A 16,492-nucleotide genomic window follows, 5' to 3' on the forward strand; every position below is an offset into this window, starting at 1 on the left:
TTCTAGAGCTACTAAAAAACTCGCATTTACAAAATAGTTGATAAAAATATTCCTCTGGATTGTACAAGAAGGGAGGCGGGACCACAAACAAGATGTGATGGATGCTTAGTCGGACTTAGCTTCTTTCTCTTCTTCAGAGGCTGGACTCTGGTTTTGCGTCTCTCCATTTTCTACAGGCAGATCTGTAGTTTGCTGGTCGGCCACGTCAGCCTGCTTGCCCTCCTTGCCCTTTGCGCCCCTCTTTCCTTTTATCTGCACTTTTTTGTCTGATGCTTTACCCTTTCCTGCGGCCTTTTTCAGCTTCGCGTCCACCTTGGCAGGGGCGGGCTTGGCTGACAGCCTCCTGGAGCGGCACTTGGGCTCCGCCTTCGCCGCTCCATCCGCGCTAACCTTCCTCTTGGGCATCGTGGAGGCGCGGGGTGGGAGGCGTGCGTCGCCGGATCCGTCACTGAGGAGCTGCACTGCCTAGCCGCCACCAGACGAACTGCTGCGACCCATCGCGGGGGCGGTGGGAGAACCAGATCGAGATTGCATTTTAATTGCATCATTTCTCCTTCCCTTTACCCTCTAAGCCCTCTCATATACCCTCCTCATTCTCCTTTAAATTCATGACCTCTTTTAAGATCAGTTGTTTTTATATGTTTAGATGCATTTATATATCCACGTATAATCCCAGACATAGCCTATTAAGTCCATATAATGTATGTATGTTTTGAGTGCTGACTGTTTGGGACTGGGCGACCAATTGGGTGCTCTTCCCTGAGGAAGACTACATCTGCCTCCCATTCCCTTTACTGGTTCCCTGTAGTTCTTTGTGTAGGGCCGAAGCCTCTTGCTCTGTTCACTGTGGTGGTTTAGCTTGTTTGTTGGTGTCCTCATCCTCCCTGTCCAGCTCAGGTTTAGGCAATCATGTTGGTGAGATTTTCTGGTGTAGCTTATGACATTACTAGGAGCAGTATAAAGAAAAGAAAAGAAAAGAAAAGAAAAGAAAAGAAAAGAAAAGAAAAGAAAAGAAAAGAAAAGGAAAGGAAAGGAAAGGAAAGGAAAGGAAAGGNAAAAGGAAAGGAAAGGAAAGGAAAGGAAAGGAAAGGAAAGGAAAGGAAAGGAAAGGAAAGGAAAGGAAAGGAAAGGAAAGGAAAGGAAAGGAAAGGAGGAAAGGAAAAAAGGTTTTTGCTGCCAGAGACTTGCCAGGAAATGTGAAATGAACTTCCTTAGTAGTATAAATCAGGGTACAGTGCAGTAAATGGAAAGAACTTGGAGGAAATGCAACAATATTTTACCACAGTTGTATCTAGAGTAAGAAATAATGGGTGGAGCTTGTCTGTCTTTCCCAGATTATCTAGGCTGGGTTTGAAAGATCCTGATAGAACAAAAAAATTCCTAAAAGCCCCTAGACTGGAGAGATGGACCCTACTGTTGGCAGAAAGTAAAAGTTTAACTTGCCCCATTGATTCAGAAAATATCTGGACATAATAGTCTGACTGTTCCTTGAACCCGTGTGTTTGCCTATGTTCTGACTGTTCCTTGAACCCGTGTGTTTGCCAACCATTGCAGCCCACAACCAAGTGTTTGTGGTCTGGTTGCTAGGCTGAGATCAGAAAATTTACCCAGCAACTTCAGATGGGACCAATCCAGAGCTGCCCCATGTGTTAGCTGTTAGCCAATAGAATTGCATCACCTCTGCACCTGTGCACGGCTCCTTCCTCATACCCCTCCCATGCCTATAGAAATTGTTTGTTACAGGTGATTTGGAAATCCCCCTACTCCCTCCTCCTTTCTCCCCGTGAATGCCCATAAAAAGAGGGTCCCTTTTTCTTTTGTTGACCAACTCTACCCCTGTGTGGGATACGAGTGGTCCCTAGAACTCTGGCACTTCCCCGAATAAAGCCTCATGTAATTGCATCAAGCTAGGTCTCTCGTGAGTCCTTGGGGGTCCGCAGCCATCCCGAGACTCAAGTGAGAGTCTCCCTCCGGGAGTCTTTCATTTTGGGGGCTCGTCCGGGATATGTGCTACCACCCTCATCTCTGAAGACCCACTTGGAGGTGAGATTTCTTGTCTGAAACTGTTTCTGTGTGCCAGCGAAGTTTCATTGCAGCCACGACGTTTCATGAGAAACGGAGACCCGAGTCTCAAGAGGAGACACGGTGTGTTATCAGCAGATGTGCTGAAATCACCGGCTGCCACTCTTGAGGGACGCCTTGGAGCGAGGGGAAGGGCTCCAAGAGTCTGTCTGGATGGAGGTGAGGATTAGTCTTCCTGGATTGGAAGGACTATGCACCTAACCTATCTTCTGCATCTCTGGATTGGTTTTGTCTGTCTAGAAGACGAGCATTTTTTGTTAGTCTGTGTGTGTCAATTCCTTGTGTCTGTTTGTGATTTTTGTGGTTTAGATGATGGGACAGACTGTGACAACCCCCCTGAGTTTGACCTTAGATCACTGGACTGAAGTTAGGTCAAGGGCCCACAACCTTTCAGTAGAAATCAAGAAGGGACCTTGGCGGACTTTTTGTGCCTCCGAGTAGCCAATGTTTAATGTTGGTTGGCCACCGGAGGGGACTTTTGACTTGACTCTAATCTTTAAAGTTAAAGCCATTGTTTTTCAGGACAGACCTGGGTCCCACCTGGAACAGCAGCCATACATAACTGTATGGCAAAATCTCATCTAGAATCCACCACCATGGGTTAAATCCTGGATCCCACAGTGGAAGTTAGGTTCCCGAGCTCTGGCTCTCCACGGAACAAAAGTGAAACAGAAGCCTCCCCAGAAACGGAGCTTTCGCCTTGGCCCTCGGTGCCTCCCAAAAATTTATCCCGAACCTTCTGAGTGGCTGGAACCTCCTCCCCCTCCCTATCCCTTACCCCTCAGCCTGAGGGGCTGATGGCGGTGACCTGAAGCCGGTGGGCCCAGAACCCCTCTGCAGATGGGGTTCCCGATACCACAACTGCTTTCCCCTTGTGAGCTGTGGGAAACCCACCTGCGGATCTGCAGTCCCTGCATTCCCTACAATATTGGCCTTTCTCGTCAGATGATCTGTAATGTTCCCAGACTGAATGGAGTCCCGATCAACCTGCCTGATGAGATTAACGCTGGGTTTCCTCTGGACCAGCCGAGTTGGGATTATAACACGGCTCAAGGTAGGAAGAGGTTGACATTTACCTCCAGTCTCTGATAAGGGAGCGGCGAGACCCCCACCAATTTGGCCAAGGTAAGAGAAGTGATGCAGGGCCCCGCCGAGCCTCCGTCTGTTTTTCTAAAAAGATTAATGGAGGCTTACAGATAAGAGGGATAGAACACAGGAGAGAAACTTGAGCAGGATTTTGGCCATAGTGGAAGGGGAGTGTGAGAGGAGCAGTAGAGCTGAGAATAGACAGACAGGATACCTGGGCAACAGAGAATCCAGATTTGAAGAAAGAAGACGCACCCAGAGGACTCTGGAAAAGGACCAATGTGCATATTGCAAAGAAGAAGGACATTGGGCATTGGGCATGAGAATGCCCTAAGAAGAGGGGAAAGGCCGCTAAGGTTCTGGCCCTAAAAGATGATGATTAGGGGAGACGGGGCTCAGACCTCCTCCCCGAGCCTAGGGTAACCCTGACTGTGGATGGGACCCTATGAACTTCCCAGTAGACACTGAAGCCGAACACTGTGTGGAAACAGCCATTGAGAGGCTGAAGGGATTACCTGATCAAAGTGGCATAAATAAAGTTGCTTATCCTGCACTACAGGAAAGTGTTGTTTCTGTTTGTTTCCTCAGTGCTCTAGTACCACAAAACCAGGACTTCCTTTTTATCTCTGACGAAGGGTTCGGTTGTTCTTCTGTTTGCATTTATGTATTTGTGAGTGGAACTTTGTGGCAACTTATCCTTCTCTCCTCCCAGCATACAAGTTTCAAGGATCCAGCTGGGGTTGTGATACCTGGTACAGGCTTTACCCTTTACCCACCGAGCCATCTCACCAACCCAGTTTGTTGTTGTTGTTGTTGTTGTTGTTGTTGTTGTTGTTGTTTTCATAGAGTACTTGAAACAGGTTCCCTCTGTTCTTCCTATTGAACCATGATTGGAGTCAGCCCAAGCATCAGCAGAAGCTGATTCTCCCGTCAGTGAGTGCAGCATAGTGTCAGGGGTGTGGCCCAAGCGACACATACAGCAGTCAGAATGGTGACTACAAGTAGAACGCCGCATGGTAGATACCTTCTGTGATCTTCTGTTGTGAGGTTTCTGCAGCAGCTTTCCTGTCTGCTGTCTGGGAGCATTTGAGTATGCTCCTCCATAGATCACACCCTGTCTTCCCAGTCCTCCAACCTTCTAGTTGTCGACTGGAATAGTGGCAATGCTCAGTGCTCCAGAGCAGTATCGTGGTTGGAAATCGTAGTTACCATGACACCAACCTCTCTTTTCCCAGCTTCCTCTTGTCCCTCTTGTATTCTTTATTGTAATTAATTATCATTTATTTCTACAGTGTCATTCATGCACCAGGGACTGGCTGTAGTATTTATCTTATTTCTTCATTGCTTTATGGAAGTTGTCCCCAAGTTCTGCCTTACGATCTCATAGTTCTCACTGAATTACCCAAGCGCCTCCAAGGAGAGCCCTCATTTGCAATCTTAGACATTACCACTCTCTTTCCCATTACGGCCAAATCTGATCACATCACTCCCTGCTTAAATAATCTGAGAGTGCTGTAGATAGAATTCAAACTAGTGAGCATAGCATTAAGGCTTTGCCTACACCTCTATATACTTCTGCACCTTCTCTTTTTTCTATTAATTATTTTATTTATTTATATCCCAAGTGTTACCCCTCTCCTGGTTCCCCCTCACAGAGTTCTTACCCCAACCCCTTCAACTCTGAGAGGTTGCCCCCCTCCAGGCATCCCCCCTCCCTGAGGCATCAAGTCTCTACAGGATTAAGCACATCGTCTTCCACTGAGGCCATACAAGGCAGTCTTCTGCTACATATGTGCCAGAAGCTTCTGACCAGCCCATGTATGCTCTTTAGTTAGTGGCTTAGTCTCTGGGAGCTCCCAGAGGTCCAGGTTAGTTGACACTGTTGGTCTTCCGATGGAGTTGCCATCCCCTTCAGTTCCTTCAAGCCTTTTCCTAACTTTTCCATAGGAGTCCCCAACCCTAGCCCAATGCTTGGCTCTGCTATCTGTATCTGTCTCAGTCAGCTGCTGGCAGAGCCTCTCAGAGGACAGCCATGCTAGGCTCCTGTCTGCAAACACAATACAGCATCAGTGATAGTGTCAGGGATTGGTGCCCACCCATGGAATGGATCCAAGTTGGGTCGATCATTGGACAGCCTTACCTCCAGTCTCTGATCCATTATTGTCCCTGCATTTCTGATTTGTTAGGAACAATTTTGGGTGGAAAACTTTGAAGGTAGGTTGGTGTCCCCATCCCTCCAATGGGGGTCCTGCCTAACTACTGTAGGTAATCTCTTCAGGTTTCATCTTCCCACAATTGGGCATTTCAGCTAAGGTCACCCACATTGAATCCAAAATCATCATGAAGGCAGAGGAAATGAGGGACCTGCATGGGAGAGGGGAAGGGAATGGAAAAGGGAGGGGGGAGGTAAGATCAGGTATGGGGAGTGGGAGACAGAAAAGAAGACCAGAGGGCCAGGAGAGTGTATGGAAATATGCAGCTGCTGGGGTTGGGGCTGGGGTGGGGAGAACCTCTAGAAAGTTCCAGAGACCTGGAATGGGGGAGGCTCCCAGGTCTCTGTTCCTTTTCTTACAATTTGGCATTGCCTAGCTTCTTTTAGACTTTAAAATGGGGACAATTGTTAGTTCCTATTGCATAGAGTATAATAAAATCCTTCAAAACTATTTCATGCCTCCTTGCATTTGTACAGATTCATTTCAGGTTTTCTTGATGTTTGTTTGGTTTTGGTTTTATTTGTTTGTTTGTTTGTTTGTTTATTCATTTATTTTTTTTGAGACAAGGTTTCTCTGTGTAGTCCTAGCTGTCCCGGAACTTGTTCTGTAGACCAGGCTAGCCTTGAAATCAGAAATCCACCGCTTCCAAGTGCTGGGACTAAAACTATGTACCACCAGCTACAACAAGTATTCTTTTTTTTTTTTTTTTGGTTTTTTTGAGACAGGGTTTCTCTATGTAGCCCTGGCTGTCCTGGAAATCACTTTGTAGACCAGGCTGGCCTTGAACTCAGAAATCCACCTGCCTCTGCCTCCCAAGTGCTGGGATTAAAGGTATGTGCCACCACCGCCCAGCTTTGGTTTTATATACACTACTCTTTCCAGGTGGCTACTTTGTTTGTCAGTATTTATGTCAAAGAGCCAAATACTGAACCAATACTATCCCTTGTGTTCCAGCTTCCTATGTGTGCCCCGCCTGTATACTTTTGATAATATCAATCCATCTCTCTATGTCTGGTGACTGGTTCACCTGGGCCTAATGTTATCCCCACCAGTAACTAGCTGGGAGAAGTTAGGAAAACCACTGACCCTTTGTCATTCTCCTTTTCTGTGAAGGTGTGTGGGACAAATGAGCTCTTAGGAACTTGCAGAAAGTATGAAATACTACACACCTCCTATTTATTGTTTTCCTGTCTCTGTCTTTTAGAGGTTATTTTCTTCTGAGAAAGTCATTCGTAAGGACTATGCTCTCCCTAACCCCAGCTGGACTCAGGACCTCAGACTCCTTTTTGATCAGTTCATGAAGAAATGTGAAGATGGCTCCTGGAAACGCTTGCCTTCACACAGACAAAACCCTGCTCAAGTTCTTCAAGAGTTCCAAGCCCTTTTTGTTGGTAAGAATAATGCGTAAATTATTTCCCATAAATAGTATTTGAATATCAGTGTAAAGTGTTGTTGCAGACTGAAGCACTGATTGTTACTTAATGAGATGTTAGAGCTAGATATGGTAGATCTTCCATGTGTGTAATCCCTCTCAGTAGGGTGAGGCAGGAAGATCCTGAGCTCAAGGCCAGCCGGGCTACATAACAAGTTCAAGACCATGGGCTACATAGCAAGGCCCCCTTTCTGGATAGGGAGGAAGGATTAAAAAGTGGGTGGAAAGCAGAGCAAGGAAGGACTGAAGGGTAAGGAAAGGAGAAAGAAGGGAAATGGAGAGCAGGTTAGAGAGAAAGGAAAGAGACTAAATAAATACATACAGTGCAGGGAGTTCTATGGTCCCCAGTTTACAGACCAGAAATCTCGCTAAATTTCGTGAATTATGAGAGAATAGAAAGCACACTGTCAAAAATGAGATGATCCATGTAGGGTAAAAGGGCCAAGAGAAAAGTACCCTGAACTTGACACCCCCTCCCGCCCCCAGCCCAAAACCAGGGCCAAGAAACAGAATCCTACCAATCACAGAGCTTGCCACAGAATCCTGCCAATCCATGAGCAAAATAAATTAAAAAAAAAAAAAAAAAAAACCCAACCAATCCCTGAGCTCACCCAAAGCTCAGGACTTAAAAATCCCACCAGCTCTCACCCTGGAAATTTCCATCCTAAGAGGTGCCATCACCCCACTACCACCCCAAGAAACCTCATGTAAACCCTGGCTTCTGTTCAGTTCCCTGCGGCTTCTCGGAATCACCCTACTGGGCTTTTCCCTTGCAATAAATTCCTTCTGTGAGGTTTGTTATGCAGTATGACTTTGTGGTATTCCTTGGCTCCTGACTACCAGGGTGCCTACCTCTTGGAGCAGAGCTGTTACACTTGCATTGGGGAAATCTTCCCCACAGCCAGCGCAGAGCTGTAACATTCCTGTAGGTGAAGCCTTTCTCTTCAGAACTGCAACACTTACAGTCCCAAGCTGGCATCTTGAAGATGACATCACCAATTTCTTTTCTCTTTATCTCAGAATCTGGCTCCATCCCTCTGAGAAGGTCAGAACACTTGAATCTCCCTCTGTCTTAGTTGGAGTTACTGTTGCTGTAATGAAACACCGTAACTAAAGCAAATTGAGGAGGAAAGGGTTTCTTTGGCTTACATTTGCATGTTTCATTTCATCTATAAAGGAAGTGAGGAAAGGAACTTAAACCAGGCAGGAACCTGGAGGCAAGAGCTGATATAGAGACCATGGAGGAGTGCTGCTTACTGGCTTGCTCCCCATGGCTTGTTCAGCTTGTTTTTTTATAGAACCCAGGATCATCAGCCCAGGGTTGACACCATCCAAGATGGGATGTGCCCTCCCTCATTGGTCACTAATTAAGAAAATGCCCTACAGTCAGATCTTACTGAAGCGTGTTCTCAATTGAGGCTCCCTCCTCTCTGATGGCTCTACTCTAGCTTGTTCAAGTTCACATAAACTAGCCAGCACACCCTCTAATCTCTCAGACTTTAAGCCCAATGACAACCTACCTCATACCCAACACTCAGAAATTACACTTCCTGACATTCTGAGTTTGTTCGTTTGATTTTTAACATATTCTGTATCAAGTAAGTATTTTAATTTTCAGAGAGGTTGGTTGGTTTGTTTGATTGATTCTCTGAAGTTGATGATTTCAAAATAGCCCTTAATGTTTGCTGACAGTCTGTCTCCTGTTTTCCTGGTCTATTGACTCTCCTACTCTTCTTCTTTTTACTCACACTTGTAATTCTTTCCTGGTCTCACTCTCAGCAGGTCTCACTTTCTATTTCACTTCATGAAAATGAAAGCCAACAGAGGAGCATTTCTAAGCTTTCACCACCTCTTGTCCCCTCCTCCCTATACCTAAGCTTGATCTGCTTCTGCCCTGAAAGAGTGAACTGACCATGAATGACTTGTGCACTGTGTTCCCTTCCCTTGGCCTGCTCTGGACATTCCTCCCTGCCACACCTCATCAGCAACAGACCTTCCAAAATGCATTACTCTTCCTAGTTTCTCAGGAACTTTCCAGAACACCGACATCACCGGTTACACCAATTTCTCAGGACACCATATTCTTTTTTAATTTAACTTTTTATTGCTTCTTTGTGAATTTCACATCATGCATACTAGTCCCACTCATTTCCCTGTCCTCTCATACCTGCCTCCACCCTTGTAACCTCCCACACAAAACAAAAAGAAAATCTCATTGTGGAAGCAGTAGTGTGTCACAGTGTGTCCCACAGTACACCCTTTTGTCCACACAGCTTTCCTTGCAAATGGCCATTACAATGAGTCATTGGTCTGGTTCAAGGCCTCTGGCTTCTGCTACACCATCAAAATTGGATCCTCACTTTTCTTGGATATCCTTTTTGTTGCCCTGTGTTATGAAGATCCTGCAGCTTTGGACCTGCAGGACTGGCCCCTTCACAGGCTCCAGCAGTTTATCAATGGGGTAGATGTTAGAGTGGGCCAACTCAAAAGCCCTGGATCTCGACCTGCGTGGTAGCTGAGCCAACTCTCCTACACCCACACCACCTGAGAAATCCTGTCAGCCTCACCCCACCTAGCTCATCCAATGATGCAGCCAGCAAGGGGCAAGCTAGGTCTCCTGCTATAGTGCCATTGAGAGTAGCTCACCCTTGCCCACACCAGCAAGGTCAGCTCTATTGCACTGCCCATGGGAGGTATAGTGCTTGCTTTCTGAAGTGCTACAACCTATAAGGAACAGGGCTAGCTCTTCAGTTCTCATAACCCCTGCGGCCAACTCATCTGTCTTAGTCAGGGTTTGTATTCCTGCACAAAACATCATGACCAAGAAGCAACTTGGGGAGGAAAAGGTTTATTCAGTTTAGACTTCCCCATTGCTATTCATCACCAAAAGAAATCAAGATAGGATCTCATATAGGTCAGGAACTTGGAGGCAGGAGCTGAAGCAGAGGCCATAGAGGGGTGCTGCTTACTAGATTGCTTCCCCTGGCTTGCCCAACTTGCTTTCTTATAGAACGCAGGACTACCAGCCCAGGGACAGCACCACCCACAATGGGTTGGACTCTCCCCTCCTTAATCATTAATTGAGAAAATACATCTCATAGAGGCATTTCCTCAAGGGAGGCTCCTTTCTCTGTGATAACTCCAGCTTGTATCAAGTTGACATACAAAACCAGCTAGTACATCATCTATCTACTGTAGGGTTAGAGGGGGTGGACATCTCTCCTTTGCCCACCCCACCCCACCTCAAGGCAGGCAAGTGGCAGGGCCAGTTCCCCATGCTCATGCCCTAGGGCCTTCTTACCACAACCCCTACAAGCAGGGTGAGTTCTGTAGTAAGTACACAGTATTCTTTATCATTTTAATTCTATTTGGTCTTATGCTCTTAGGAGCCATTCAAAAGCTGATTATTTCTCAAGTTAATCATTAGAACTTAGTGTCCTGGCTTGCTTTCTGTTGCTATAGATACATGACTAAAAGCAACTTGAGGAGAAATGGATTTTGTTCATGTTTACTGCTTTCAAAAGCAGTCACAAAGGGAAGCAAAAGCCACAGAGGAAGGCTGCTTTCTCACTCACTCCATGGGGCTTGTTCAGCCCATTTTCTTATATCACCCAGGACCCAGGGATGTCACCACCCACAGTGGGCTGGGCCCTCCCAAATCAATCACTATTCATGAAACTGTCCCTCCAGCTTAACTTTGGGCAGTATGTTGGAAGCAATCCCTCAGTTATGGCTCCCTCTTCCCGAATGACTTTAGCTTGTGTCAAATTGACAAAAATACCAACCATCGCCAGGCAGTGGTGGCGCATGTCTTTAATTCCAGCACTCGGGAGGCAGAGGCAGGTGGATTTCTGAGTTTCAGGCCAGCCTGGTCTACAGAGTGAGTTCCAGGACAGCCGGGGCTATACATACAGAGAAGCCCTGTCTCAGAAAACCAAACACACACACACACACACACACACACACACACACACAACCTACCAACCACCACACTTAGTTTCACACATGCTTGCAATTCTGGTTCTACACAGCATAGAACCGTTCCATGTCTCCGTGTCTTCATGGCTTAAGGGATAAATGAAACACACATCAAATTACTTTAACATCAATAGTTGGTCATTTTCAGGTTTCTGTTTAGATTATTCAGTTTAAAACCAAGAATTATCAAAGGAAAAGAAGAACTTTTAAGTAACTAACATTAAATTTTACCTATAATTTACTTAAAAGTAAAGTTTAATGCTATGAATGGTGGAAGACATCTATAGTTACAATACTCAGGAGACACAGACAGGAGGATGAGAGTTTGAAACCATCCCGGGCTGCATAGACCCAGTTCTACTGAAACCAACCCCTGCCCCATTCCAGCGGATTCACTCTTTTAGAGGAGATGACGAGTGTGCGCAGAGCCTTGGGTCTGATCCCTGACGCTATAAAAGTGCTATTTTTTTAATTAAAATTATTCTGACTTTACACAGTTCATTGAATGCCCTTAACCTGGTGGAACCTGGCTTCTACCTGGTCAGCATGGACACCATTACTAGTCTATGTGACAATTTTGGTGGCCGTTGTTCATTTTCTGGTGTAAAGTTGGCCCTCACCTCTTGTATTCCATCTGAGCTCCCCTCCCACTAATAGTCATGTGCTTCAGTGTGCCAGTCTCCTGCTGTTGTTCTACTGCCCTCAGCATTAGCCAGTCTTGGGCTTTAGCCCAAACATGACACCCCTGGGAATCTTGACAAAAGAGCATTTACAAAAAATTCTGCCTCAGTTAAACAGGGGTAGAACCTGAAGCTCAAATTCTCTTAACACATTTGTTCTACTTATTTTTCTCATCTTTATGAGATTCCTCACAGTTTGATATTTTTGACCAGAAATGTTGAACTCCTAAGCTGATTTCAGGAGCTCGAATGGTTCTAACCCAAATACGGTAATGTTATACTGAACTACGTATGTTTTTGATTCAGGATAGCAGATTACAATCACATCCATATTCACATGGCATCTGTTCTGGTACAGCCTGTCCCATCCCATGCTCTACTGTTCTGATTTAATGGTTCCTTTTCATCTCTGGATAGTTTCCTCCATCTATATGTGTTTTAAAACAGTCTATTATTTAAATGTGTCTGCTTTCGAAGTGTTGTAGCAAGTGGATGGGTATTTTGTTGGTATTGGGTTATGCATTCTTGTTAAAGTCCATTTAAACCAGACTGACGCCAAGAAGAGTTTCTAACTGTACCTCACAATTTTGCTCAGTTTACTATTAGCATTTATATGCCATATTCAGTAATTCCTATGTGTGCGTAGGTGCTATGCTTTCTTTTTCATTCTGTCCATGTATGTTTACATGTTTGTTTACATGTATGTTAAGCTGCTTCATGTATATGTTTACATGTATGTTTTGTTTGTTTGGTTTTGGTTTTTGGTAGGTTGGTTGGTTAGTGGATTTGGTTGGTTTTTAATTTTTTGAGATAGGGTTTCTCTGCGTAGCCCTGGCTGTCCTGGAACTTGCTCTGTAGACCAGGCTGGGCTCAAAGTCAAGAATTCACCTACCTATGCCTCCCAAGTGCTGGGATTAAAGGCGTGCACCACCACTGCCCAGAGTTTTATTTTGTTTTGAAACAAGGTTTCATGTAGTCCAGATGGGCCTCAAACTCACTATGTAGCCAAGGATCGCCTTGAACTCATCTTCTACCTCCCAGTGCCAACGTTATAATCTTCTACTGCCATAGAGTTTTATGTGGTGCTGGAGATCAAGAAACTAGAGCTTTGAGCATGCTAGGCATGCACTCTGCCAATTAAACTACAGCCCTAGCCACTGTGCTGTTTCTTGAGACCTTTCCATTCCTTTTATTGACATTTTAATCAGTTATCCATCCACATGCGATTTCATCAGTATACAGGAGCTTAATTCTGGCATGGCATTTATCTTATACCTGGTTTTTTTCCTCCTCTACCCATATCCCTATTTCTTTACAGACTCAAAGTTTAAGAAAGAAGAACAAATGTCAAAGGCCCAACAGTTCACCAGAAGTTTCGAGGAAGGGCTAGGCTTTGAGTATGTGATGTTCTATAATACCGTTGAGAAGAGGATAGTCTGCTTGTTTCAAGGAGGTCTTCACCTGCAAGGAGTACCTGGGTGAGAGCCATGTCCTAGCAGCATGGAACTGATAGAGTTTTATTCTCACAAATCCAGGGACTACAAAGATGACATTAAAATAGTAATGTAGATACATGCTTATTAAAATGGAAAGATGTCTATAACATACTGTTGTAAATTATCTATATTGGTTACATTTGAAAATGTCAACATGATATTAAATGATGTATATAATATATTATTATAGGACATAGAACAACAGAGTATGATGAACACATTTGTATTGGTTTAGCCATGATGTGGTGGTAGTATTAAGATCCTTAAGGTTTCTTCCTTCTATTTGTCTGTATTTCCTAAACTTTAAAGATTTCCTTTATTATTATTTTAAACTCTGTGTGTGTGCATGTATGTGAGTGTGTATGTGTGAGTGTGTGTGCATATGTGTGCATATGAGTGTGTATCTGTATGTATCTGTGTGTGTATATATGCATGTGAATGTGTGTGCGTATGAATCTGTATATTGTGTGATGAGTGTGTATGTGTGTTTGTGCACACACTCATGTGGGTATCAGATCCTCCTGGAACTGAAGTTGCAGCTGTTTGTGAGCCATCCAACATGGGTTCTAGGAACTGAACTTGAGTCCTCTGAAAGAGTATGTGCTCTTAACTGCTAAGCCAAGGTTCCAGCCTCACTTTCTGAACTTAAACAAGGAATGTGTATACATACAAGCATAATGTTTCTTATATACATTTTAGCTTTTTTGTGCTGTGATATGATTACTACTAAGCTCCAGTTTTATTATAAGTATCCTTTCTGCTATGGACAAAGTTAAGGATATGAATTTTATTTAACGTTAAATATACTGAACATAAGGTAAATATATAAAGACACTTAAATAGTTTCTGTCTTAAGAGGCTATCTCCCGAACTTCTTAAACTTTATTTTCCACTGCTGTTGTGACTAGATTTGTTCACGGAGGTGCCATTGCAACCATCATTGATATCACTACTGGCATGTGTGCAATTGCCGAAGGTGTTGCCATGACTGCCAACCTCAACATCAACTATAAAAGGTAAGTCTGGGATCCTTACGTTCTTAAGTCAGATTCTCCAGCAGCAGGTCCTAAGTCAAGATGTATGTCTGTTACTATACAGGAAGTGCTCCCAAAGGACTAGAAAGGGACAGTGAGGAAGCCACCAAGCCTGAGCTCTCAAAGTTCTGCAGAGAGCTTCAGACAAACTGTACAAAGAAGTTCTGAGAAGAGAAATTTGTGCTTCAGAATTAGTCCTTCCATCAGTCAGAATTAGTCCTTCCAACTGCAGTTGTAGCGCTGGGGAGGTGGAGATGGGACTCCTGGACTTGCTGACCAGACAGTCTCAGCAGGTCAGTGAGCTTCAGATTCAGTAAGAGACTCTGGCTCAGAAAATAAAATGGAGAGTGGCCAAGAAACACACCAGACACTGAGCTCCTCAGAGGCCTGTGCCACCACTGCTTTGTGATGTATTCCAAGACCAAGAAATATTATGCCACAGCCAGCTTTCTTCTTTCTCAGGGTTGCTTTAATGGGATCGGTCATGTTCCCACTCAAGTCACAGAATAGCATTTTTAATTTAAAAAGAAAAAAGTTGAAATCTTATGAACATTGCAGCCTTTTTACCTTTTTTATAAAGGTATTATTTTATTTTCATTATTTTATTTTCTGTGCATCGGTGTTTTGCCTGCATATATATCTGTGTAAGAATGTCAGATCTTAGAGTTACAGACAGTTATGAGCTGCCATGTGGGCACTACAATTTGAACCTAGGTCCTCTGGAAAGGCAGTCAGTGCTCTTAGCCACTGAGCCATCTCTCCAGCCCCACCTTCTTGCTTTTAAGAAGCAAAACTTAGTCGTCTCAGCTCCCAGCCAGCCAATCTATGCTATTTCCTTGTCTCTAAATATATTGGGAAGGACATGCTCAAAAATGGTGGTGCTACAAGGGGCAGCAGTGTTTCAGCCTGTAACTGCTTCATGGCCTATCAGGCAGGAAGCTCTCCACTGAACCTCCTGATTCCATGTGCCAGAAGGAAATACTGGCTGGATGCTGGTGGCACACATCTTTGATCCCAGAAATCCGGAGACAGGGGCAGGAGGCAGGAGGCAGGAGGCAGGAGGCAGGAGGCAGGAGGCAGGAGGCAGGAGGCAGGAGGCAGGAGGCAGGAGGCAGGAGGCAAAAGCAGGCAGATCTCTCAGTTTGAGGCTGGCCTCATGTACAGAGCAAGTTCCAGGACAGCCAGGACAATGCAGAGAAACATTGTCTCAGAGAGAAAGAGACAGAGAGAGAGAGACAGAGACAGAGACAGAGACAGAGACAGAAATTCAAACCTGTGACCCAAGCTTTCTTTCCTTTTCCTGTTGTAATTGCATCATCTTGTGGTACATCTGTATAGAAGGTCTCATTACCACATGAGGGTTATGAAAGTGAATCCTTACCACTTAGGCAATCACTCTGTAATGCTAGCTAGTCCACTACAGTTACTTAAAGCAACGCTCTGCTCATATTCTTTAAGAGAAAAAAAGAATGGCTGCAGGCATCCTTAGCTAGATGGGTTCTGTCCCTGTAAGAGTTTAGGCTACACTTTGTTCTCAGAGTTCTCAGAGTGAGAACTCTGCCTTTCAGGAGTTCAGGTCAGTGGGAAGCTCACAAATAAATTAAATCCCACCTTGTGTTTTTCACCAAAAATTCACTTACATAGTCTATAATCTCATGGTTCTTATGATCTCATAACCCAGTGAAACCTCCAATCACATCTCCCTACGTGACAGTCCCTCCTCTCTAAGATTTATTCCAGATTCCTTTCAACAGACCGCAGCGCTGGTGGTGGTGGTGGTGGTGGTGGTGGTGGTGGTGGTGGTGATGATGATTATGGTGGTGATGGTGATGATGGTGATGGTGGATCATTACACATCTGCTCCATGATTTCAGTGAGATGCCCAAGTATATCCCACAGTTTTATTAACATGCCCACTGCAGCTAAACTAATGGCAGACATACTAAGCTTAAATGCAGAGTGAGAAGCAGAATTCCAGTCAGCTTGACAGGGATTCTGCCAAGTTAACACAGCACTGTTACTCTGTGACCTCAGATCCAATAAGACATGAGAACACCTTTCCTAGAAGGATGTTAGGACTACTGATGCACCCAGAGATGGCAATTTAATATGGTAAATAGTGGCCTGAAATTACTTCAAGAATGAGGGGGAGGGAGAGAGATGCTTTGAACCCACTATAGAGAAGAAGAGGATGGGATATAATAGGAACAGTTCAAAGCTCCAATAAGAGCCCCAAAGTAGTTAGAGGAAATGCTATCCAAAGAAAACAAAGAAGAAACTGATGGATGAACATATTCTGGTCTAGAATGAAAGAACAATACAAGTCCACAGAAAACAGGACAGGTATCAATCAGGATAAATAACAGTAATCTAAGCCAGGCAGTGGTGACGCATACCTTTAATCCCAGCACTTGGGAGGCAGAGGCAGGTGGATTTCTGAGTTCGAGGCCAGCCTGGTCTACAGAGTGAGTTCCAGGACAGCCAGGGCTAT

At 44.7% G+C, this 16,492-nt stretch overlaps 1 protein-coding gene and 1 pseudogene across 1 annotated transcript in view; one reads left to right on the forward strand and one right to left on the reverse strand.

The window, feature by feature from the left end:
* Them4 (thioesterase superfamily member 4) overlaps positions 1 to 16,492 on the forward strand; it is a 28,849-nt gene that overhangs the window by 6,617 nt on the left and 5,740 nt on the right. Inside the window, exons 2-4 of the mRNA XM_021196751.2 lie at positions 6,586 to 6,772; positions 12,790 to 12,949; positions 13,876 to 13,983. Of these exons, the coding sequence (XP_021052410.1) occupies positions 6,586 to 6,772; positions 12,790 to 12,949; positions 13,876 to 13,983 (455 nt within the window). The remainder of the gene's footprint in view (positions 1 to 6,585; positions 6,773 to 12,789; positions 12,950 to 13,875; positions 13,984 to 16,492) is intronic.
* On the reverse strand, positions 7 to 420 carry LOC110320650 (annotated as a pseudogene).

Source organism: Mus pahari, chromosome 4 (genome assembly GCF_900095145.1).
Source record: "Mus pahari chromosome 4, PAHARI_EIJ_v1.1, whole genome shotgun sequence".
Classification (NCBI taxonomy): Eukaryota; Metazoa; Chordata; class Mammalia; order Rodentia; family Muridae; genus Mus; species Mus pahari.